We start from the raw sequence: 23996 nt of genomic DNA, 5'->3' as shown, positions 1-23996 counted from the left end.
GTGATACAGATGTGAGATCTTTTAAATTGGTTGAATACTCTTCCAGTCCGCTACCCTAAAAAAACAAGGATATTAACTTTATCCCCTCATTCATCCCCTGTCCTATAACAAGACACACCACCCCCAGGATTATTTTAAGCAACTTGATCTGAAACTGAAAGGACTTAATCTTATCTTCTGATTTCCAGCCACCATGTGACATTATCTTTTGGAGTCATGTTACAGATGTTGACCTCTGCATCTGTTTGGATTTCTGTGAACATGAATCTAAACAGGAACACATTTTCCTATTATTTGGGCCATGTATAAACTACTTGTGAGGACAACTGCAATGGGCATGGATGTATGACTGCATCACTACTTGCTCTGGGTCTACTGTAAGAGAGCTGTATCACATGATTATGCTATAAGAGACTGTGCTTCACTAGATTCACGGCTATTGAACTTACAACTACTAGGATGAAGAGGATTGTTGCATGAATTAAGATCATGTTATTTTTTTCTGAATCTCAGTATATGTCCCCTTGAGGAACTACATGTAGTCCATCCATATTTTTATTTGCTAAACATAGTCTGTCATCAGCTTGCATGGCTCAGATTTACAACATACACTATGGGCTACAGTAATATTCAAAGATTTAAAAAAAGTAAGTGTAAGTAATAATGCAACAGTTCAGGAGTATAGTAAGTATAGCTATCATTTATGTTTTTTGTGAAATTTTAATTCAGCTTTTATATTGACAGAACATTTTGAGTCAGCCAACCATGGCATTATTATTGTAGACATAGGACAGATTAGTTTAAGGTACGTTTGTGGGTAAAAGCCAATAGTTTCTAGGCCACAATGCAAAAAAGAGTAAGCTGTTTGGCAGAAAAATTCTACAGCAATGAGCCTTTAGCAATAGTTTGTCAAGTTTGTTATCACTTAACTGCAAACAGCTGTCCTCTTACAGATCTAATAGAAACAGCAACATAAGCAAACACACCCTGCAGTCTGATTTCTCATTTCAATTTAACAGGCAAGACAAATATTTCTTCACAGTTCAACATTTTGCTGGGCAACATTTATAGGTCCATGATATTAAACAGTGTAGGCTAAGTGATGAGTAAAACAAGACCAACTAGTCTATTAGGCTATGTAAACTAACACAAGCTGAAAGGAGCTCAACTTTGGTGTTCTTATGTTTGGGCCATAGATGTATTATAAGACTGGGCTAATTAGTAACGAACCAAAAGTTAAACAGAGTTATTTAACTCAATGTTATTATCAAATATATCGTGTAATTGAGCTTTGAATGAGAAAGAACTCTGTGTTTTGGGCCTTACGTCTGTATTAGCTTCTTATTAATGCTGTAGCCTAAAAGATGTTACATTTCCGCATAGTTTTAGGACACCTGTGGTGTAAAAATGAGGCGTTGTGTTTGGACTGAAATCCCAAACCATATTTTAGATTTTGCCTGAGCACAGAGGCGGCCAGGATCCAAACTTCCGTGTGACTCCACACCCTGTTTTCCGGGGAGCCGGTGGAGATCCAGCCCTGCCTTCTCAACACGCTGCTCTCTTACGTCCCGTCCGTGAACAGTGAGCTGGCCGCGGCGGAGATTTCTCCTTCTGGCCGGGATCTTATCTTTTCTCCAACTGAGCTCTTTCTGGTCTTTTCGGCGCTTGACATATAACGGGGTAGTAAAGTCGCCGGTTCGGTGCTCAGTCGCCTGCAAATCTTTTTGTCCTTGTGCTGCGCCTCCGTGGCAATGGATTGATTTCGGTGTTTTTTTTTTTTCCTCCGACCTCTGCCTCGACCAAGTTGAGAAAACAGTCTCTCTAACCTGCGGCTCTCTCTTCCCAGCTACATGTTTCATCCGGTCGGTTTTAAAAGTACCTGGCTCCGGATGTTTCTGCACATTTTAGGACTTTGAACTTTTTTTTTGTCCGCTTGTGCATTTGCAGGAGGTGGCCGGGGATTTTAAGGATTTCTTTTTTTTTTTTTCTTTCTTTTTTTCTTCTTTTTTTTTTAAATAAAGCTTCTCCGGGGTTCCTGAAGCCTGCAAAGATTTATTTGTGAAAAGTGATGGCCGAGCGGGGAGCTCTGTCGCTCCTCTCTCTCCTCTGTCTCACCTTTCTCTACACGGAGACCGCCGCGGCAAAGCATGTCGACAAAGGTAAATGCCTTAATAATACACTGCTATAGTTGTTCTGCGGTATGTCTGCTTCTTTGCGCCTCGTTTCAACAAACTTACCGACGTTGTATCACGGAGTTGAAATAAAACAAATGCAAGCTGTTGGCTTTGAAAACCAGACGTGGAGCTAGGTAACCGTTAGCTAATTCATCTGTGTTTGGGTTTCTGCTAACTCTTTTCACCATTTAAACGCAGCTTTAAAAGTAGGCTACTTTTCCATAACAGGCACACTATTTACTCCTAGACCAGCCATGTTTTAAAGCAGTATAGCAACACGCTTTTCCACTCCGTCCTTTTGTCTCAATGTCTGCACAGTGAGGCAGAACTGCTGCTACATTTCTGTTTCTTTCCAGTGATTCGTAGACATGCTGTATATAGCCTAGTTGTTTATTTGAATTAATGTGCATTTGGATTTGAAAGGCCAAATAACACCTTTTGTTTGAATGAATTAAGACCGTCCGTCTACCTGTTTGAATGGCTCTGCGGTCATGGAAATGCAAAAGGATGGCAGGAACTTGAATGTGAAAAAATACAAAGAGTCATTAAGTGCTCACTGTCAGGTAATAGCCCACGCCAGCATCATCAGTCCAGCAGACATCTCATTACCTGGGCGTCAATATATGTTGAGCTGATGGATAAACAGACCCCAATTCATTTGCTTCTGTTAATTGTTTTGAAGTGAGGGCACTGCACTGCAGCCTCTTGTCTTATTCCAACTGGTGGCATATTGTGTAGTGAGATATTGCGCAGATATTAGATGTAGGCTATTGATTTGAGTCTGTATGTTTTAAGCATAACTCCCCACAATCTGTGGCAGGCTAAGCACTCCCAGGCCATGATTGCCTAAATGGCAGAGAAAGGGGGGAAAAAAAAAAATAATGTCTTTCCAGCAGTCATTGGAGTGCACAGCTCCAGCACATATCACATACCCCATCGTGACAGAGTCACATCTTTATCATTTAAGTTGTTGGATGCTATCAAACACAGTAGCATGTGGTCTGGAAAATTGTGAATATAACTGACTCTTGTGCAACATGGCCCAGTTTTTCTCGTGATATGCAATATAGTTGTGTGTCAAAAAAAAAAAAATGTCCATGTGCCTTTTGAAACCTGGTTGTTTATTTTAAGAAGAATGAATGTGCATAGAAGGCAGGCCTTGGAGTGACAGGCCTGTGCTAGCTGTTGGGCTCTCTTGCGTGTGAAGCCTGATGAAAGACCCTCTCCTGCATGAAAAGCGTTCCGCAGTGGTGGAAGGAAAAAGCGAGAGAGAGAGAGAGAGAAAGCCCCTCCTTGGCTTTGCTGGAGATCAGTACAAAAGAGAGAAATGGGGGTAGGGTGAAACAGGCTGACTGTCTGGAAAGTAATAAAACCAGGAGATTAAGGGGGCCAGGGAGTTCCTTTGGGAGCTTTGATTGATTCCAGAGAATTGGACTGGGACCCACACGCAGAGAGAGTCTCAAATTACTAATTGTGGGGTCCCCTTCTCTGAAAATATCTGTTTATTCAAAACACATTTCTTTGAGGTCCTGCCTGTGGTCAGAACTTATCTTTCTTAAAGCTGTCAGAGTTGCAGCCCAGACTTTAAAGAGTTTCTGTCTCATTTGGTTTGGGGACAGATATAATGGGTACAGTCTGGAATAACCTGTAAAAGTTTAAGCCTAACTGCTGCTTTGTTTTTTTGTACCACTACTTCCTCTGTAACTCTTACAAGTTGTTAGCACCGTTAAAAAAACTGCTCCAAAAGTTTGGCTTTTGTAGGCTGCTCCCTGTTTAGAGGAGTGTAAAATCCATTTAGGCTCTATCTTATCTCTGTAATCCTGCCGGGAGGGAATAGTGTGCTGATTGTCTCCCAGCGGACAATGCAAATAACTCGCTGAAATGTGTAAACATTTGACAACCCTCTCTCGCTCTTACGGACCACTCACCAGGGTTTTATCCTCCTCACGGACCACCTTAGATGCAATGTTGCCCCAGACTTTATAAACAACTGTTGTTTTCTTTGGCGCGTTTAAGGTCTTCTGTGGACTCTGCTGCTAAGAACATAATTTACCACCTTTTTGTGTTGTGTTTGGAAAGCCCTGGTGGTCCTACATCCCAGTTAGTGGATGAGGGGGGGGCAGAGAGAAGTAGGAAGGCTTAAAGTTGGGTCTTATTCATCTTGAACATCAAGAGTAATTCCGTTATCGCCCTCACTTAACAGTGTCATCTGTATGCAAAGTATAGTGAAAGGGTTCTCTCGTAGCCATTTACACAGATGAATTCTACAACTTCATCTTCAGTCAGCTCAAAATAGCTGCATCTTCTCCACATGTCCACGTCACGGAGTGACGAGCTGAGAGGGGGGGGTCGTCATGCAGAGTCACCTGCTGTCTCTGCCGTATCGAGGATGCTGTTTACTGATCATTTATTTATGGACTCCCAGTTGCTCATAAAGTCCTAATGACCTTCATCCACAGAGAGACGGATAATTGCACACTTGGCTGAGCGTTTGATTCATCGGTTTCACTAATGAACCCCCCGTTTAAGAAAATGCTCCTGATTTGCTATGGACACTGGTGCGGAGGCTCACTTTGTTGAAGCTCTGTGTCCTCGCTTCAGAGGTGGTGTGGGGCGAGGTCACGGTTGAAAATAACAACTTGTTTTTGTCCAGTGTTTGTGGGGTGGGGGGGAGGGGGGTTAATATGAAAGCAATCATTGAAATCATTTGCCCAAACTGTCACAGCAGTTTTTCACATGTAATTGGCAGGGGGAAAGTGAGATCAATATCCTCCGAATAGATGGCATGACATCTGCTGTTGCATCTTTTTGGTGAGTGGTGTGGTCGGGGTGGGGGGGGGGTCAGTGTAATCACCGGCTTTCAGCTGACTATTGTGGGAAAGTAATACGACTATTGGCTGTTATTTCATCCGAAAAAGGCTCTCCACTTTTGTTGATTTGCTCATATATTTCTGTTATTCAAAGCCTACAGTGTCGGCTGAACTGCAGGATTTTTTTGTGGACAGAGTGCAGTTAAACTATATCAAGGCACCGTGGAAATAATGCGCGCCTTGAATCGCACATGGTTTGATCTAACTTTCACGCATCAGCTGTTGGCGTGGAGGTGTAATGCTTGTACACCAGATTTAATCTACATTCATTCTCTCTCCACACTCCATACATTTGAATCCAGTATTCCCTCTGTTTATTGATTGCTGTTCAGCATGCCGTTTAAAATCGGTTTCTCTAACTGGCTTTGTTAGCCCCCTGTGTATTTGAGACCTAGTCCGGGCTGGCTAGTTGGTTGCTCGTCATAGTGAAGGGAGGACTGTTTTGAGTGGAGAGAAGCCAAAGGTCATGGTCTGCAAAACCCAGAGCGGATCATGGAGTCGAAGGGAGACTTGTATTCGCCTTCCTTCTAAGAGGAAATTGCCTCTATCGGAGCTGCTTCTAGTTGTGCTTTGCAGAGAAACACGACTGAAATCAGCTTTTTCCCGTCTCTCCGCTGAAGCCTGTATACCAACCTCTGATTCTGGTGCACATTCAGTGGCCTTAAAAAAATAAATAAAAGATCTGTATAAAGTTTCACCTACCTTCAGTTATACGTTGTTGTTTTGTTTTTTTTAGCAGTTGGTTGTGGTTTACCTGGATATAGTCTCGCTTTGCCAGACCCCCCTCCAAAGTGCGCTGGAGGAGGGTCTGGCTAGTCCACACAGCATTCGGGGATGGGAGGAAAACGTGCTCTGGTTTATTAGCATTTCTTTAAACCAATCACAATTGTATTGGGCGGTGCTAAGCACCGGAGTAAAGCCGCGGCGCCGCTGTAAAATAGGCTCGGAAGGAACTTGTTTTGGTGGAACATGTGTACGTTTTAAAAGTAGTTTTAGTCGTGCGAGAGAGAACTCCGATTGGACAGATTTGGTCTAGCTAGCTGTCTGGATTTACCCTGCAGAGATCTGAGAAAAGGTTAACCATAGTCCTCATACATCCACCGGAGTTTAGAATGCCAACACAAAGGAAGCCCAAGGCAACGGCTATCCGGCCTAAATGAGTGAAATCCGGCGGATTTTCTGGCGGCAACGGAGCAATCCCGGAAGTGGAACGTCAAAGATATAGACTAACCTGGATATAACTTTTCAAGTATTCATCGTTTGTTTTTTATGAAGTATGTTTGAAAATGTTCATTGCACTGAAAATCCGTTTCTCTTATGTGAATTATGCATACATTTACCATATTTTCATACATACTGATATTGGTGGGGGGGGGGGAATTGTGAAATTAATTTAAGCCGTATTGCCCAGCGTTACAGGTATGTTCTCCAAACGTTCTTCTGTGTTTTTATGCTCTTTGGGATTGTTGATGGTGCTAGGGCTGGGCGATGGGTAGAAAATCGGATATCACGATATTCTTGACCAAATACCTCGATATCGATATTGCGGCGATATTCTAGGGTTGACAATTGGTGCTTTCACAAAATATCTTCCCACTTAGATTTTAGATAAATAATCATCAGTAATGCGGACATAATGTCTAAGTGGGGGGAAAAGGCAAATAATCGAACAGCTAGAACAGTCTGGTAACAGAAAAGTACATCACTTTACTGTAATACAGCCCTTAAAACCAGTAAAAGACAACACTTCTGTCATATCACGATATTATGATATCCAAAATCTTAAGACGATATCTAGTCCCATATCACGATATCGATATAATATCGATATATTGCCCAGCCCTAGTTTATACCGGTGTGAAAGGCACAGAAAACAATTTTTCTTTCCCTATTCGGTAATGTTGGAAACTCCTCTGCCATTCAAACACTGAGTTGAAGTTAACTTGAGATTCTATATTCACCAGCAATGCTATTTTAATGTTAAATTCCACCTTTATAAAGCTGCAGTTCCTGGTCCACCAATTCCGTCACTTCTACCAGGACATTTTATATGTGCACGGCAAAGAATAAAGGCTTTTATTTGATATTTTTTTCCAACAAAACACTTCTGGTACTCAATGTCCTGGGGGGGGGGGGGTGGACCTGCTCTCTGGACACAGGAAAACACTTTGATTGAATGTGGTGCAAAAGGGGTATAGGTGTTGTTCCGAACTATCAGTTCTCTCTGTACTATAAAAGCGGTGTTATGATTGGTCGGTTCACAAAAAGCGGCTCACATCAAGTGTCCTCCTTTTTTTTTTCTTTTTTCTTGTTAAAAGCTCAACTTCTCTCAGCCTCAGGTGCACCTGCTGTGACTAAAACCATGCCAGACGCAGCACCTTTCCAATCCGGCTGCCTTGTGTCTTCTTTGTATCTGCTGACCCTTTCATGTCAAAACAATAAAAGCAAAAAAAAAAAAATTGAAAAAAGTTGAATAGTGTCAGGAGACCACATAACTGTCCATACTGCCCTGTTTGATGAGTCCTGTGAGACTTTATGGTAACCTAAGGGACGTTACTTCAACAACATTGTTATCTTTTACTGGAGACATAGCTGGAAACATGACTAATTTCCATGGTTCCTTTTTTTTCTTTCTTTTTTTTTTTTGTCTTTTCAATTCCTTATCTTGTGACAGGGCCTTTTGACTAAACATTCCCACACACATTTCTTAAACTGTGGGTAGTGTTATATTGCAGCGGGCTTGCCATTATACATAAAGAATTGGTGTTAAACCAAAACAAATGATTGACCTTTTCTGCCATGCAAAGCTTTTACCAGGGCAGCACACAAAACGGCCAGAAAGACTTGTAGGTGAAGGTTGTGTTGAGTAGCAAGTGGTAGTCTTGCAGCATTACATGTTCCATTAATATTTATGTCATAGTTGGTCCATGATCTTCAGGACAGCGTGGCATTGTCCAGCCTTTTACTGCATACAGAAAAGCTGCTGTAGCCATGCTAACCGTGTTTCCGTGCACGTCCTTTTATATCTGCAGCACGACGGCAGCAAATGGCAGTGAGTGTGTATTGACGTTAGATTTCAGTAGTGTACTGCAAGCAAAGAAGTATTTTCCGCCTGGCCTGGCATTCAAGCAAAACCTTGAAGGAATGAGCTTCGTGGCCCTTCCAAAGGAATCGTTAGAAAAGCACAGCAGGACAGTGAGGACTTTTTTCCCCCTGAAAACTTTCCTCAAACTTTAGCTATTTTGGTTTTGCCGAGCTCCTGTCGCGGTGTCTCCTGTCGGTAGTGGCAGCTGCATAGGATTATGACACATGCAAGCTGTGCTTGTCAGATGAGCCTGGACTAATGAGTGCAAGGCTCTGTTATACACTGAACTGTTTTTACAGCCCTGGGGGGCATATTACACACATTTCCTATTCAAATAAGATCAAGCCTTTTTTTAAATGTTTGAATTTCTTTTCTTTTTTCTTCTTCTTTTTTTTTTATGATTAACAATTTGTTTATTTTTTAAATTTATTTTCAACAAAATACAAAACATACAACTCGCGACATGAACAAATCCCCTCTTTCCGTCATCACCACCCAACCCAGACCACCCAAAAATCAAGAAAAGATGACAGTAACTAACTACAATATTCTAGACCGTTCAACAAAATAAACCATAAACCAAATAAGTATTAAATGACAAAACCATAAGCCAAATGTTTGAATTTTTAAATCCTCTAAATCAGCGTTTCCCAAACTTTTTACAGTCTAAATGTTTTATTTTTTAAGTTTTTGTAAATCACGGTCCAGTTGACATTTTATTACGAGTTGAAGTACAAGGCTAACTTTGTATTGTGTTTTTGTATTTTGAGGGGAGGCAACATTTAAATGAATGAATTCATATTCGGGCATCTTTCTCCAAGTGCGCTCTCGTCGATGAACGATGACATCATCCATTGGACCAACCCTAGCAGGAGCACTTTGGAATGACCGATAAGCAGCTATATATATATATATATATATATATATAATATATACATACATACATACATACATACATACATACATACATACATACATACATATACACACACACACACAGTATATAATTAGTGTAATGTATATTTGATGTAATTGTAAGGTGGCTGCTTTCATTCCTGGCAGCAGTACTTGTTGTAAATTAAGAGAGACTTGAAAGACAGATTAATAACCTTCATTTGGTTGCACTGCACCTGCTGGAGGTCCAACATCCTGCAGCTCTCAGACAAAAATTAATTCTCTGCCGTCTTCTTTGGAGGACGTCCAGGGTGTGATGAATTAACCTGAAAGTCTTCTCTATGGCGTAGGGGTGCGACCAGACGCTCGGCTCACGAGACGAGACACGAGCCTGGGCTCACGAACACGAGAGACGAGATTTTAACACCATTTTAAAGAAAACTGAAATATGATATATGACTGGGGGGAAAAAAACTAACTAACCTCCGCAGACCTAATAACTGTGGCGTCCCTATCTCCTCAAAAACCCGTCCCTACAACCTATTTGTTCATCATTCATTTTTTACGCTGCACTGTTACTTCTATTCTTAGCCGGTTTTATTTTTATGACCGTTCTTTAGTTGCTCTTTCATTTTTCATTTAAAGCACTTTTAATTGCCTTGTTGCTGAAAGGTGCTATAGAAATAAAGTTGCCTTGTCCTACAACCTCAGCCTGTCTGTGTCGGAAGCGATCTGGCTATTATGTTATATTGCAGCAAACGGTGTCTGTGCGAAGTTTTGAAAACTGTAACCACACCACGGGTCTCACTTGTGTACTATCGGGATATTAACCTGGGATATTAACCTGGACGAGAAATATCGTAAAGTTTTTAATCTCACGAGGTCTCTGCTGTGGTGTAGTTCATGGTGTAGTGAAAGTTGTTAAGTGGCATGTGCATAAAAAGAGAATGAAGGCAAACGGAAATCAATGCAACGTAACCAATATAGTGATTTTTTTTGTTCATTAGAATTGTCCAGGATGGATAGTGCAATTGGAATCTTGTTGTTCCTAACCCAGGATTTAAAAAAAAAAAAAGATTTTAATTGAATGGATCCTGTGTCCTTCTGTGCCCTGGCAGTACAAGTTGACTGGGGCTGAACTATTCCATTCACCAAATCAACTTGTGTTGTTGTTTTTTTTAACATCAAACACTGTCTACCTTCCCTGGATCCGTCCCATCACTTGTGCTAGGTTGACCAGTATGTGTATGTGGGAGAAATGGTAACACTTACTCATAAAGTATCAATCATCCATGTACACATACACGCCTCTCAGCCTTCATTCAGTCAAAGGAACTTTTCATGTGCCGAAAGGGTGTGGGGGCAGTCAGTCACAGAGAGAAGATTGTGAGCACTGCTCGATCGAGCTGGCTGCCATCATCTTGTGCCTTGCCTGTGGTTCTTGGCAGCTTTAGACATGGTGGGATGTTGTGTGTGTGTGTGTGTGTGTGTGTGTGTGTGTGTGTGTGTGTGTGTGTGTTGTATATGTTTGGGTGGGTATTTGCATAGGCGTATGCCACCCATCTGGGGTTGAACAGATGTTTTATCAACAAAGTTCAGAGAGTTTCCCGACTTGAACTCCCTCTCTGGCGCAAAAAAAACAACCACTTTACCTACTTTCACTGAGAAGAAAGGTGGAAATTAGACCATTTTGATTTAGCCTTGAGTTTAATCTGTGTAGCAGCTAGCAGCCTTGGTGTCATTGATTCAGTATTATGCAGCGAGCACATATTTTAAGAGCATAAAGGGACGAAAGCACGCACTGATTGCCACACCGCTTATTTTATTATAGGCTGAAGTTTTATTGTCATGGTCTTTATTTAGTTATGGACAAAATTACAACTTTTGCACGCAGCTGTGAATTTCAAAAAGGTTGGTATTTCTGTGGAGGGGGTTTGTCAAAAAACTTTGTTTCTAAAAATGTACTTTTTGGTAAAGATTTTTTAGAAGATTCACGTAAAATAAAACCTGATGTCTTTTCCATTGGAAAATACGCACCGGCAAGCCCTATTCAGATTTTTTTTTTTACAAAACTTTCTTAGATGGCACACTTTAACCCATTTCATTACCAGTGTTCAACTCCAAACAAGATTTCTAATTATGGTGTCTTGTCAATAGATAATGAGCTGCTTCAACTTTGGTATGTAGCGCCAGAAACGATTCAATTTGAAGTGTTTTTTTTGTTGTTGTTTTTTTCAACATTTTCTTGGTCTGTTTTACAAGGAAACCATTGGTATGTCTGGTTTCTGTAGTAGGAATCTATAGAAACCTCCTTAACTTTCAATCATAGGAGGCATAGTGTGTTTAGGCTTTAGCAAGAATAGAGGGTGTTATGTTTTTTTTTTTTTTTTTTTTTAATCCAACAAAGTACTTTTCCATGTCTCAGCATGCGAAGCACAGCAGCATTATGGATGGTTGAGCCTCAGCCATTAAGTTTAAACGGTTAGGGGTTTACAGTTAAGACCAGTGGAGGCTCTGTAGCTAGTCATGTAGCTATCAACTTGTGTCCCAGTTCCCTTTCTTTTTTATTTATTTTTTATTGTTTTTTGGAGCCTCTCCAGTCAACCTCCCAGGTTTTTACTTTTGATTTCACCTGCCTTCTATGGTGACCCCTGGAACATTCTCCTGGTATTAACTGATGTTTCTGCTGCTAAATCCAAGCTGAAATGATTCTTTGAAAAGTTCAGCATTAGATAGAGGCTCCTTTGTGCCGTTTGGGAGCTCCCCTTTGGCATGGGGCTCCGCTGACTGCAGAGGCTTCTTACCGTGTTATTGGAGCCAGTTCCTCCTCAACTCTGAGCTCATCGAAAGCTAACAGAGGTCAGGAGAGGAAGCTGAAATGGTGAAATTACTGCTTTAAGCTTTTTTTTTTTTTTTTTATACATTGCCATGATGTAATGGAATTCAGCTTTTTTTTTTTTTTGGGCCCTTCACAGTTGAATAAATGCGGTCTTTCAGCAGCACTTACTTGACAGATGATGGCTTTTCTTTTTATATAAATGATACACAGCTCTAACACAAAATAAGCTTTTGCTTGGCATTAGAAAATGCTAATAGCGCCTTGAAATTTGATTCACTGTACAAATGTGCTATTTTATTTATTTTTTTACTGTTGATGAGTGAGGTATTGGGGCTTCTTTTGTATTACAATATTAGAAACAGGAGCTTCCAAATGGGTCTTCATTAGACTGGGTAAACCCAGCCCGATCTGCTGGCGATTTGATTTCGCCCTGCAGCTCAGGCTGGAAATCTGTACCTTTTTATCTATCCCGCTTCTGTTACAAATTTGCGGGAACCAATCACAAACTGGCTTATCCACCTGGCGCGCTATTGGCGGGTTTAACACGATGACGATAGAGAAGCGACCAAGCAGCTTTTTTTTACATTCAACAAGCCGGCCACAATGCAGCAGCACTCCATGGCAGCAACCCGTTGATGCCGCTGTCACAGCTACGTCAAACTGATCGTTGGTCTGATTGGTTGAAGGACTATCCAATTGCGTACGGAGTCATTTGAACTATCACGCCTCTTGTGCAGTAGAAAATACAGAGCAGACTCCCCAGACTAATGTTCAATCTTAAAAGATTGAGCTTGGTCTGGTGATAGCCAGACTAGGTCTTCATTGCTCGTGATTTATGTTTAATTTACTACACTTCCTACGTGGCCAAGCACCTGGACAACCGTGATTATGGCGTTATAGTGCGATTATTTTCCACTCCTTATCCTCCAGAGTGTCGTTTTCCTAATGTGGATTCTAGTCCTTGGCCTTTTGGGAAGATGAGTCTGATAATTATTATATATTGGCTGTGATATGAAACAAGTTAGCTTACTGACAGACTTGCAGACTGCAATTAGAGGAAGATTGCAATATTCAGATTATTTCTCTAATGTGATGACATTCTTTGAAAACTACAAGGTGGAGAATAATTTCAAAGAATTAGATATCGTGATATGAGACTAGATATCGTATTTGATTTTGGATATCATAAAATGTCATAAGTGTTCCTGGTTTTAAAGGCTTTTTCTGAACTTCCCAGCCTGTTGTAGCTGTTCTATTATTTGCCTTTACCCACTTAGTCATTATATCGACATTACTGATGATTATTTATCAAAAATCTCATTGTGCAAATATTTTGTGACAGCACCAACAGTCAACAATATCGTTGATATCGAGGTATTTGATCAAAAATATCGCAATATTTGATTTTCTCCATACCGCCCAGCCCTACAAAGAATATATTTTTGTAGGGATGTGACGAGACGCTCGGCTCACGAGACGAGACACGAGATCGGGTTCACGAGAACGAGAGACGAGATTTTAACGCTATTTTAAAGAAGACTTAGATGATGAAATATGTCCGGAAAAATCACGACCTCAAATAGCTTCTCTTCCTGTATAACTAACCTCTTCAGACCTAATAACTGCGGCGCCCCTCTCCTCCTCCCAAACCCGTCCCTACAACCTATTAAATCAAATAATTATTCATTTCTTACACTGCACTGTAACCTTTGTTATTGTAGCTGTGTGTGTGTGCGTGTGTGTGTGTGTGTGTGTGTGTGTGTGTGTGTGTGTCGGAGTTGAGTCCCGCTCTCTGTGAAAGAAGCAGAGAGGACAGAGAAGCTTGCGTTTACGGGCTCTGACGTACCGACGTTTGGCACCGATTGCTTTATGAATTGGTCCTCGGTAGCAGCGACGTAATTCTGCACTTGTGTACTGATATCGCCAGACAACTTATAAAAAAATATCGTAACGTTTTAATCTCGCACACCTCTATATTTTTTGGCATTGTAGGCCTTTATTTGTGACGGGACAACTTGGAAATGAGAGGGGGAATGACATGCAGCAAAGGGCCCCGAACCTGGGGCCGCTGCGTCGAGGACTGAGCCTCTGTATGTGGGCGCGTGCTCTACCAGGTGGGCTACCCAGTCGCCCGGTGGAGAATAATGGCGTTTTTACATTACATGGTACCTGCTCGACTCTACTCGCCTTTTGGGGTTTTCCATTATGAAAATATTTTTTTTTTTAGTATCCCCTCCGTCGAGGCGATGCCACAAGGTGAAAACCTGCAGACTACTGTTTGGTCGGAGAGAATCGTCACTAATCACTGCGTCATCATTGCTAGCGACAGGCGGGGGGTGTCCTGAACAAATCCGCCATTTTAAAATAGTTTAGCTAGCGGTGTTGTTTTTTGCTGCCTCCAGCTTCTTTTGAAAAAAAAAAAATTAGTCTTCTGGCTGTGGCGACCAAGGGGGTAAGCTTCGCTTCAGAACTCGAGCCATCTATGGCGCCATTTTGTTGCTACCTGGCCATCACCTCCTGTTAGCATTTTTTTTTTACGTCACTTGACTGCGAATAACTTTACATCTGAAGCGTTTAAACACTCTTTTTAGAAGATTCACGTAAAATAAAACCTGATGTCTTTTCCATTGGAAAATACGCACCGGCAAGCCCTATTCAGATTTTTTTTTACAAAACTTTCTTAGATGGCACACTTTAACCCATTTCATTACCAGTGTTCAACTCCAAACAAGATTTCTAATTATGGTGTCTTGTCAATAGATAATGAGCTGCTTCAACTTTGGTATGTAGCGCCAGAAACGATTCAATTTGAAGTGTTTTTTTATTTATTTATTTTTTTTTCAACATTTTCTTGGTCTGTTTTACAAGGAAACCATTGGTATGTCTGGTTTCTGTAGTAGGAATCTATAGAAACCTCCTTAACTTTCAATCATAGGAGGCATAGTGTGTTTATGCTTCAGCAAGAATAGAGGGTGTTATGTTTTTCTTTTTTCTTTTTTTTAATCCAACAAAGTACTTTTCCATGTCTCAGCATGCGAAGCACAGCAGCATTATGGATGGTTGAGCCTCAGCCATTAAGTTTAAACGGTTAGGGGTTTACAGTTAAGACCAGTGGAGGCTCTGTAGCTAGTCATGTAGCTATCAACTTGTGTCCCAGTTCCCTTTCTTTTTTATTTATTAATTATTTTTTTTTTGGAGCCTCTCCAGTCAACCTCCCAGGTTTTTACTTTTGATTTCACCTGCCTTCTATGGTGACCCCTGGAACATTCTCCTGGTATTAACTGATGTTTCTGCTGCTAAATCCAAGCTGAAATGATTCTTTATGATTCCAGTATATAAGAAGGCTGGTGCTAGCAGCGGGTAGGCGCCATCATTTTGTTCACTTTTATTTGGCGCTTTGCCAAAATTACACATACAGCACAGCTGGGCTTCGATTGCTGTTGGATAAAGCTGTACAGAACCTGAGAGCAGCATCTGGGACAGACAATCTCTTGAGCTGTGTCTAAATGCAGACCCGACCGTCCTCTGTGCGATATGGAGGCGGAGGACGAGCAGGTGGAGGCAGGCCCGTAAACTCCTAGAGGTGAGGATTTCCATCCAGCTTGAAGTGTACACAACGGGCAGTGATGGAAGGCAGCTGCATCAATTCCCTCTGATTCCTTAACCATTGTCCCTTGAACCTTGACTCCACTCGCTCCCCACTTCTCAGCCTGTGACAGGTCACTCAGCCACAGCACCGGCATGGCTGCAAAATGGATGGCGGCCAGCAGGGAGCACTTCTGGAGGAATAGCAGGCGAGCAGCATTCCATCACAGGACCTCGAGACACAGATGTCATATGAGACACGAGGGACGTGTTTGGAGTGGGGGGATGGGCCGGGAGGGCCAATGGCAGAGGTTTTGGCATGGTGGGGCAGTAATGGGGTGGGATAGCAAGCCAGCTGCTACCAACCGAGTCTTAATGAGGTGTCCCATCAAGAACACAGGGAGATGAACATTAATGACTACAGCTGAACTTGTCTGTTCGTTTATTCCCTCCTTTTCAATCACGCTAGGATGAGGTGCATGGCATGTTTGGGCACACGGTAATTGAGTTTTTCTTCCTAGCCTGATTTTTTTTTTTTTTTTTTTTATGTGGCTAGCCTTTTACGTAATAGGGCTGCAACTACTGCAACAATTATTTTCATTATTGATCGGTCTTTAATTTTTTCTGATGAGTTGATTGATCGTTTAGTCCATAAAGTCAGGAATTTCCCAGATGCCCCATTTGCTTCTTTTGTATGACCAACAGCACAAAACCCACAGATATTCAATTTATTCTGATCTAAAACAGAAAAGCAATGAATCCTCACATTTGAGAAGCTGCAACCAGCAGCAATGTATTTATAATGTATTTTTTTATTTCTTGTCCATTTTCTTCTTTTGGCTCGATAAAAGACTAGAATGATTATTCAATTAAAAATGGTGCAGTGTGGATTCATGGATGGGAGATGCATGATTGCCATAATCAGATTGTGTGGATGCACAGAATTAGACTCTTTGGCCTTTTTATGAACAAATAAATACATTGGCTTAATTAGTGAAGTAACAGCCAGTGAAATGATCATGTGGATTTGGATCCCAGATTCAGCAGCAGTATTTTTTTTTTTTTTTTTTTTTTTTTTTCAACAAAATGAAACTGCTCATCAAATATTAGCTTTTCAACATGAACAACAGGCAGTGAAACTATGCAATAATAACCAATGGTAGACCCATTACTGAGAATGTGAATATGTAAATGTCTCTCGGGAAAGGACAGGGAGTTCTTTTATGACCTTTTCTCTGCAACCAACAATCCGAGCACTTGAGTTACTGGTTGGGGAAATAATGCAAAATGCTCTTTCTGCTTTCATACTTCATTTACCTGCCGTGGTCTAAATTAGTCCTGAGTGCTTTAGCATGTCATTCAAGCTTTCAGGACACCTGCTGAACAAATTCACTCAAAGAACACACACACACACACACACACACACACACACACACACACACACACACACACACACACACACACACACACACACAGAGAGAGAGCAAGATCCCCAAATATGTCCTGCAGTCTGTTTGTGCCATATGCCGTGTAATATTGAAGTGAAGTGTAGCAAGTCTCAATAAAAATTCACCCACCATTATCTAATTAAGCAGGTGTGAAAGCAGCTTAATTCAAGTCGGTTTTTGGCACTTCTCACCGGTCCACGTTCAGCATGAAGTAACACTTTATTGGGCTTAAAGATGTGAATACTTTTGTTAAGCCGGGGACCAAGTTGCACACTTTCATTTCTCCTCAAAAGAAGATGTCAGAAGTGGTCTTGAGTTATAAAAAGGAGGGAGGGGAGGAGGGGGTTATTAGCCACTGCTTGCCTGTGGGGTGCTTTTTGTTGGAGAGTGACAGGGGACTTAATAATGAAGCTCTAACCCAATGAGCCCTGAATCAGTGGAGCCCCTCTTCCCATTCTTTGTCCTTCTCCCAATCCCCCCACAGTGCCACTGCATTCCCAGCCTGGCGGGGCAGTGTCTCTGGGCCAGGGCCATGTCACGCACCTCTTTTGGCCCAAACGGCCGTGGGGGTGGGGGTCAGGGGTTCAAGTGCTCCCCGTGGGGCGATGCATAGGATGCCTAGCGACGCTAGTGTCTTGGACCCTGCACCGGCTACGTCTGTAATTATTTTCTGATGACAAAGAAATTGGCTGACCTCGCAATAGCTATAGCCTTTTGGCTCCAGCTCACTATTGCTGCCCCTTTCCCATTTTGCCTCCCTCTCACACAGACTTCAAAGGAGAGGAGAGGAGAGGAGAGGAGAGGAGAGGAGAGGAGAGGAGAGGATAGCCCCTCCTGGCTTAACGCTGATAGTGAAGCGCTCAGAGAACATTCCTCACGTGCTAGACAGAGGAACACCGGGAGAGAGTGTGGATTTGATGTGTTTCTGCTAGTCCCACACATACCTGCGGTTCATGGGTTTGATGTAGAAGGTCAACGGTTTCCTATGTAACATAGGGCCGACCAAAATCACGTCGGTACTATCGAGGACCGATTCACGTTAAATCAAACGGTGCCAAATTCCGGTACCTGAGAGTGTGTAAGCGCGAGCCTCTGTTCTCTCTGCGTGTTGACGGAGAGCAGCAAAACCGTTGCCTCGGCAGTTTAAGTCCCGGCGAGTCACCGCAATGCCGGTAAAGCGGTTGCAAGTGCGGTTCCAGTTTTCAAAACTCCACGCAGCCAGTTGTAGGAACGAAAAGTAGCTCGAGTGGCTCAATCGGTATCAAGGTCACGGTGTCGGTGATGGTACCAGATTTTTGAACGATACCCACCCCTACACATAACCTGTAAATATGACGGCTTTGGAATTTTTTGACGGCTTTTTTGATAGCGCTTGGCTAGCTGTGTTGCAGTCAGTGTTTAGGTAGGTTTAACACCTCACAGGGCTACCTCTTTGAAAATGTTAGTGAAAGGAACAAAAAGTGATCTTCCCATTCAAAGATACTTAATGGCGGTAGTCTGTATCAATAAGATTTCCTGAAGGGAAACAATTGCAGGAAGCCATTAGGAAGCCAGGGACTCATGTCTCTCCCTGCTGAGTAAATAGTGTCTGGGCCTCGCCCCCCCACCACCCATTTCATCCACTTTTGAATGAGGCCAGCACTTGTAACAATAAAGGCAGGAAATGAACTGTACTCACACAGGAGTGTGCAGGATGCTCATTGTGTTCCTAATTGACCAAACTAGGTTGGGTGGTAAAAGTTGAAAATAGCTCAAAGGTAGCGTAAGGTAGGTGTGGTCCAAAAAAGCAGCTAATGAGGCAGTATTTCATTGCATAATTTTTAGATTTTCTTGGGCTATTTTGGCCGTGTCCTATCTGACCCAGTTTGTGTGAAAGTGAAGCTCACAAATCCATGACTTCCTAGTGCAGGCTTGCATTGCTTACATGCAGCAGATGGTGTGTGTGTGTGTGTGTGTGTGTGTGTGTGTGTGTGTGTGTGTGTGTGTGTGTGTGTGTGTGTGTGTGTGTGTGTGTGTGTGTGTGTGTGTGTGTGTGTGTGTGTGTGTGTGTGTGTGTGTGTGTGTGTGTGTGTGTGTGTGTGTGTGTGTGTGTGTGTGTGTGTGTAGTGAGTGTGATGGAAAAATCTTAGTACATAAGGAAACAAACATGTCACCCATATTGTGTTTTTGTGGTGCCGTATAGAGCTCAACAGTGTAGTTCCGGGGAGTACATATTGCATTCATATTCTGCACAAGGATTGTTAGCCATAATGTTCTCAACCATCCAAGGTCGACTTGCCATGAGCTACGAGTTGTGTACGATTGGGGAAACGATGGTTTATGCCCCTGTAGAAGGCACAAAACCGGATGAAATCAACCTCGTTTCAAGAAAAACACGTTTTGTTACATTTGAGAAACACCACACCACCCACAGTCCTAAGTGCAACAGTCTTTTTATTAGTGGAACTCGACGTCACCATGGAAATGTTACTGCACCCACGAACCCGGGAACAGCCAGTAAGCTGCTACCACTGAAGTCAATGAACGTTTATGTACCCTTTTTTTTTTTTTTTTTTTTTTTTCATCCTTTTTTTCTTCTTTCTGTTTTCAATTTTTTTGTCGTCGCAGAATCAAATGTTTTATGGTCCTGACGCGCGTCGTAGCGGGGTACGCTTGGTTCCAGGCTTAGAACTCTTACGTCTTATTGTACATTTATTCTATATACGCATTTTCTAAAACGTCAATGGAGTGGGCGGTCACTGTTGAGCTGTGCTGTGTGAAACCACTTGCAGCCCTCAGTGTCAACCTGTTTACTATTTGCCGTCCTCACCTGGCTACAACCTCCTCATTTTTCTCTGTGGAATGCAGGTGTGACTCACAGCCAGACAGCGTCACTTTTAAACTCTCAGAAGCCCTCCAGGGGAAAGTCGTTTTGCCCTTCACTGTAGAGCATTAGGGTATTTGAGCTGACCTGCATTCAGAGAAATTGGTTATGTAGTTGGGATTTAGGTTACTACTTCCAATCCTACTACTCATTAGACAAAATTCGATTGAATGTGTTTGCGTGTTGTAGTAATGCCCACTTTCTCCCCAGAGCCATTAGCTTTTCCTTCCATAAGCATCTGCTATGTTTTAAGGTAATATATACCAATTATGAACCAAGAATCCAATGAACCAGTATCCAGATTGCCATTCTGGTTTAATTGTTGGGAAAGGGATCAGTGGTTATCTGGCCCACATTTTGTGCTTAGTGTAATTGATATTTATTTACCCCTAGATTAAGTGACAACTAAGCAGGTTAGCATTAAGGATTTTCCCAGATTAATTCCAGGAGTCCAATCTGAGTGGGCTGACCACTCTCCCTGTATGATCCCAAATGTCTGCTTTACCTGGGATTTACTGGCATATGAAAAGGAAATGAGATCAGAGGTGGCGATAAATCCTGCAGCTAAGCCTCCCCTTTGAGAAAATGAGATGGACACGTGGCTCCGTCAGTCACCAGCCGCTCATTTCCGATAAATTGATTTTTGGTGCTCAGGTGATGAAAGGTTGGGTAGTCCTTCAGAGTGCAGCTTTGTCAACTAATGTCACTGTCAGTTTGGCCATGCATTTCCTTTTTTATTTCCTTTCTTGACTCTAATGATATGTGATGTAGCTTTGCAGTGACTTGTTTGTATTGTGGCATGTGAAGAAATGTGCTCCAGTAAGACCATCTTCCCTTTTGTTGTAGTCCATTTAGCCTCAAGTGGTATGTTATACTTCACACCAAGAGCTGTTGCACTACGCTAGACATTCACACTGTGTCCACAGACTGCTTGGGTCCCCACGTCCCAGCAGATTCGCAAGCAACTAATTTAGGAGTGGTTAAGTGATTTAGCATCTGTTTTTTATGGGACCCTAGTGAGCCACAACTGCCACCCCCTTCTGCCCATCACTGTCTGTGCCTGTGGCGTCGAGGCTTGCTTTTGAATTTCAATCAGCCCTTGGATGCATTGTTGTGTTTATCTGAGGGGGATGGGTTAGATCGTCTGTTAGTAGTAGTAGTATCTGGTTGTGTGTGTGTGTGTGTGTGTCAATCAAATATTCACTGTGACCCATGGGCAGCTCATTGGAGGATAGGTTGGCGTGTTCTCAGGGGGGCACAAGGCTTTAACTGCTGCCCGCGGGGGCAAGCCCTGCCCTACATTCTTCACACGTCGTCCTCCCTCCCCTCGTCATCCTCCTCCCAACGTGAACACAGGCAGCACAATCAATAACAGCCTCCCCCTTCCTCTCCTCCCACCGCCCTACCCCCTTCGACTCCTCCTCTGGTCATCCGCTCCCTGCTTTCCATTTATCAACACAGCGTTTGATGTTGGCTTCATCATTCTCTGTCACCCCCCAACACCTCCATGTGTGTAATTGTATTAGATTCGTCATGGTGGCGCATTTATTTGGCTTCTTTTCCATGCACCTTCAACCCCCAGACATTAGTTTTAAGTATGTTAATTCAAATTTATTTCCATGTGACATTGCACAGTAGTGGTTCAGTGGGTTCCCCAGCACCATAAGGTACATTACGTGTTTTATTAAAGACTGTTTTCCTTTTCGCGACTCCCATTGTTCCCACCACCATTCTTCTCTTCTTAACCAGGAAATGAGGCGTAAGTGTGGAGCTTACATTAAAAATCAAACCCCACAGCAGGCCTGTTGACTAGGACGGGTGGAAAGGAGAGAGAAACTCATCTAAAACATAAACGTACACTCTGACAGCGAAGATGCCTGCATGTTTATCTCACTGAAAGTATTTCTTGAAATCTATATGGACATTTTTGTCACTTGTGCTCATTCACAGTTTATTTCTTAAAGATTGAGAATATTTGACAATAATATAAGGTGTGTGTGTGTGTGTGTGTGTGTGTGTGTTCAAATTCAGACCTAGTCACGTATGCTGTGTTTCACTTAGGTTATAGGTAAACGTCACTGGAAAGAGCTGGAAACCTATTCAGACGCTAAAATCGGAGCTTAGTTGGCAACATTTCCAATGAAGCTCTAATTCCGTTTTATTGCATTCACCTTTTGTCTCGTCAAATCCCTTCGCCAACTAATGAGTGCAAATTTTCTTTTGTGAGGCTCTTTTGTGCGACCTGTTGTGTGAGGATAATCTCTGGCAAATACCATTTCTTGTTTTTGAGAAACAGTGTCCTGGGAGGAAGGAGAAAGATGGTGTGCAGAGGGGAATGGGGGGGAAATGGGAAAGACTTAAGAGGCACAGTGAGAGAATCTGTCTTTGTCGATTACACACGCATTACAACCTTGGCGGCCACATTAGATCTCTTTCTCCATACACCAAACTACCATTAATAATGGATACAGCTCTCTAGCTCTTTTGCTTTCTCTTCCCCTCCCCCCCCAGCATTTCCCCTCAAGCCATCTACCCCTCTCTCCCCTGTCCCCATCTTCCCTACCTCCATCCTGTCCTTCCATCCCCCCCCACCACCCCCCCACACACACTGTTTCAGCTATGAGACTGCCGTGGCAGCCACAGCCGTGGCAGGTGTGCATACATCATCATGGCGCTGGCCACACAGCCTGCAGCACCCAAACAGTCATCATCAGACCGACCCATCCACCTGCCTGAAAAAAAAAAAAAAAGAACATTGTTGAATAGTTGAGCGTGTGTTTGTTTCCTGTTTTGTAGCAGTCGGCGTTATTTGGGTTTCAATGAGGACATTAGCTTGTTTAGTTTCTCTTGACAGAAAGCTACAGACAATGACAGATGAAAGACAAATACATTCTGTAGAGATATTGAGAATACATTTGAGTGCATACAAGCTGTTGTAGACACTCTTCTGCATGCGCAGTGGGAAAAGGCTTAGTTGTTTTATTAATATCTTGATTGTCACTTCAGTGTTACATCTGTCATTTGATCTCGTGTTCCCCAAACACAAGCTTCTCAAGCGTAGCCCTTTTTAATGTTCTTTTCTCAAACTACAGTGTAAAGATGCAATACGCAACATCTGTGGTTTATCGTAAGTTTAATACAATGGCGAGCATAGTAGAGCCCCAGTTTAACAGCAGTCACCAGTCTGGTGTGTCAGTCAACTGAATTATTTGTCCTGTTCGTTGTTACAACACACATTGATTTGCAAAATGCCACCTGAAGTACTTGCTGCCCCAGGGAATGCAGAGGTTTATCTTGAAATGCAGAAACATTATCATCTATCCGTCTACCCCATCTTATTACATTTTATCTTGATGTAGACTATAGAATCAAACTCATGTTTAAGCAGAAGGCTAAATCAGGAGAACAATATGGAGAAAAGGAGATTCACATACCAAAGAACTAGAGCTGGGCAATATATCGATATTATATCGATATCGTGATATGAGACTAGATATCGTCTTAGGTTTTGGATATCGTAAGGCTGGGCGATATGGAGAAAATCAGTTATCACGATATTTTTGACCATATACCTCGATATCGATAGCGCAACGATATTTTAGTGTTGACTCTTGGTGCTTTCACAAAATATTTACACAATGAGATTTTTGATAAATAATCAAAAGTATTATGGATATAACGACTAAGTGGGTAAAGGCAAATAATGGAACAGACAAGAACAGATAACAGTCTGGTAAGTTCAGAAAATAATAAATCACTTTACTGTAATGCAGCATTTAAAACCAGGAAAAACGATATCCAAAATCTAAGACGATATCTAGTCTCATATCACGATATCGATAGAATATCGATATATTGCCCAGCTCTAGGATATCGTAATATGGCATAAGCGTTGTCTTTTCCTGGTTTTAAAGGCTGCATTACAGTAAAGTGATGTCATTTTCTGAATTTACCAGACTGTTCTAGCTGTTCTATTATTTGCCTTTACCCACTTAGTCATTATATCCACATTACTTTAGATTATTTATGGAAAAATCTCATTGTGTAAATATTTTGTGAAAGCACCAGCAGTCAACACTACAATATCGTTGCGGTATAGATATCGAGGGATTTGGTCAAAAATATTGCGATATTTGATTTTCTTCATATCGCCCAGCCCTACAAGGAACAACACTGAACAAAATCATCTGGTCTAAGTTTCTATTTTATTTTTTTTTTTCATTAAATGGAACATGCGC

At 42.1% G+C, this 23996-nt stretch overlaps 1 protein-coding gene across 16 annotated transcripts in view; it reads left to right on the top strand.

Moving 5' to 3' along the window:
• The first annotated feature begins 1402 nt into the window (after positions 1-1402).
• neo1a (neogenin 1a) overlaps positions 1403-23996 on the top strand; it is a 187394-nt gene continuing 164800 nt past the window's right edge. For 2 of the 16 annotated variants that reach the window (XM_039794911.1, XM_039794921.1), the window contains exon 1: positions 1403-2159. In XM_039794911.1, the coding sequence (XP_039650845.1) occupies positions 2069-2159 (91 nt within the window). In that variant the 5' untranslated portion in view covers positions 1403-2068. The remainder of the gene's footprint in view (positions 2160-23996) is intronic. The other 14 variants (XM_039794906.1, XM_039794920.1, XM_039794912.1 and 11 more) reach the window with 11 other exon arrangements.

The sequence above is a fragment of the Perca fluviatilis genome, chromosome 3 (genome assembly GCF_010015445.1).
Source record: "Perca fluviatilis chromosome 3, GENO_Pfluv_1.0, whole genome shotgun sequence".
Classification (NCBI taxonomy): domain Eukaryota; kingdom Metazoa; phylum Chordata; class Actinopteri; order Perciformes; family Percidae; genus Perca; species Perca fluviatilis.
The sequence above is the reverse complement of the archived record's forward strand: the minus strand, read 5'-3'. Positions and strand labels throughout refer to the sequence as shown.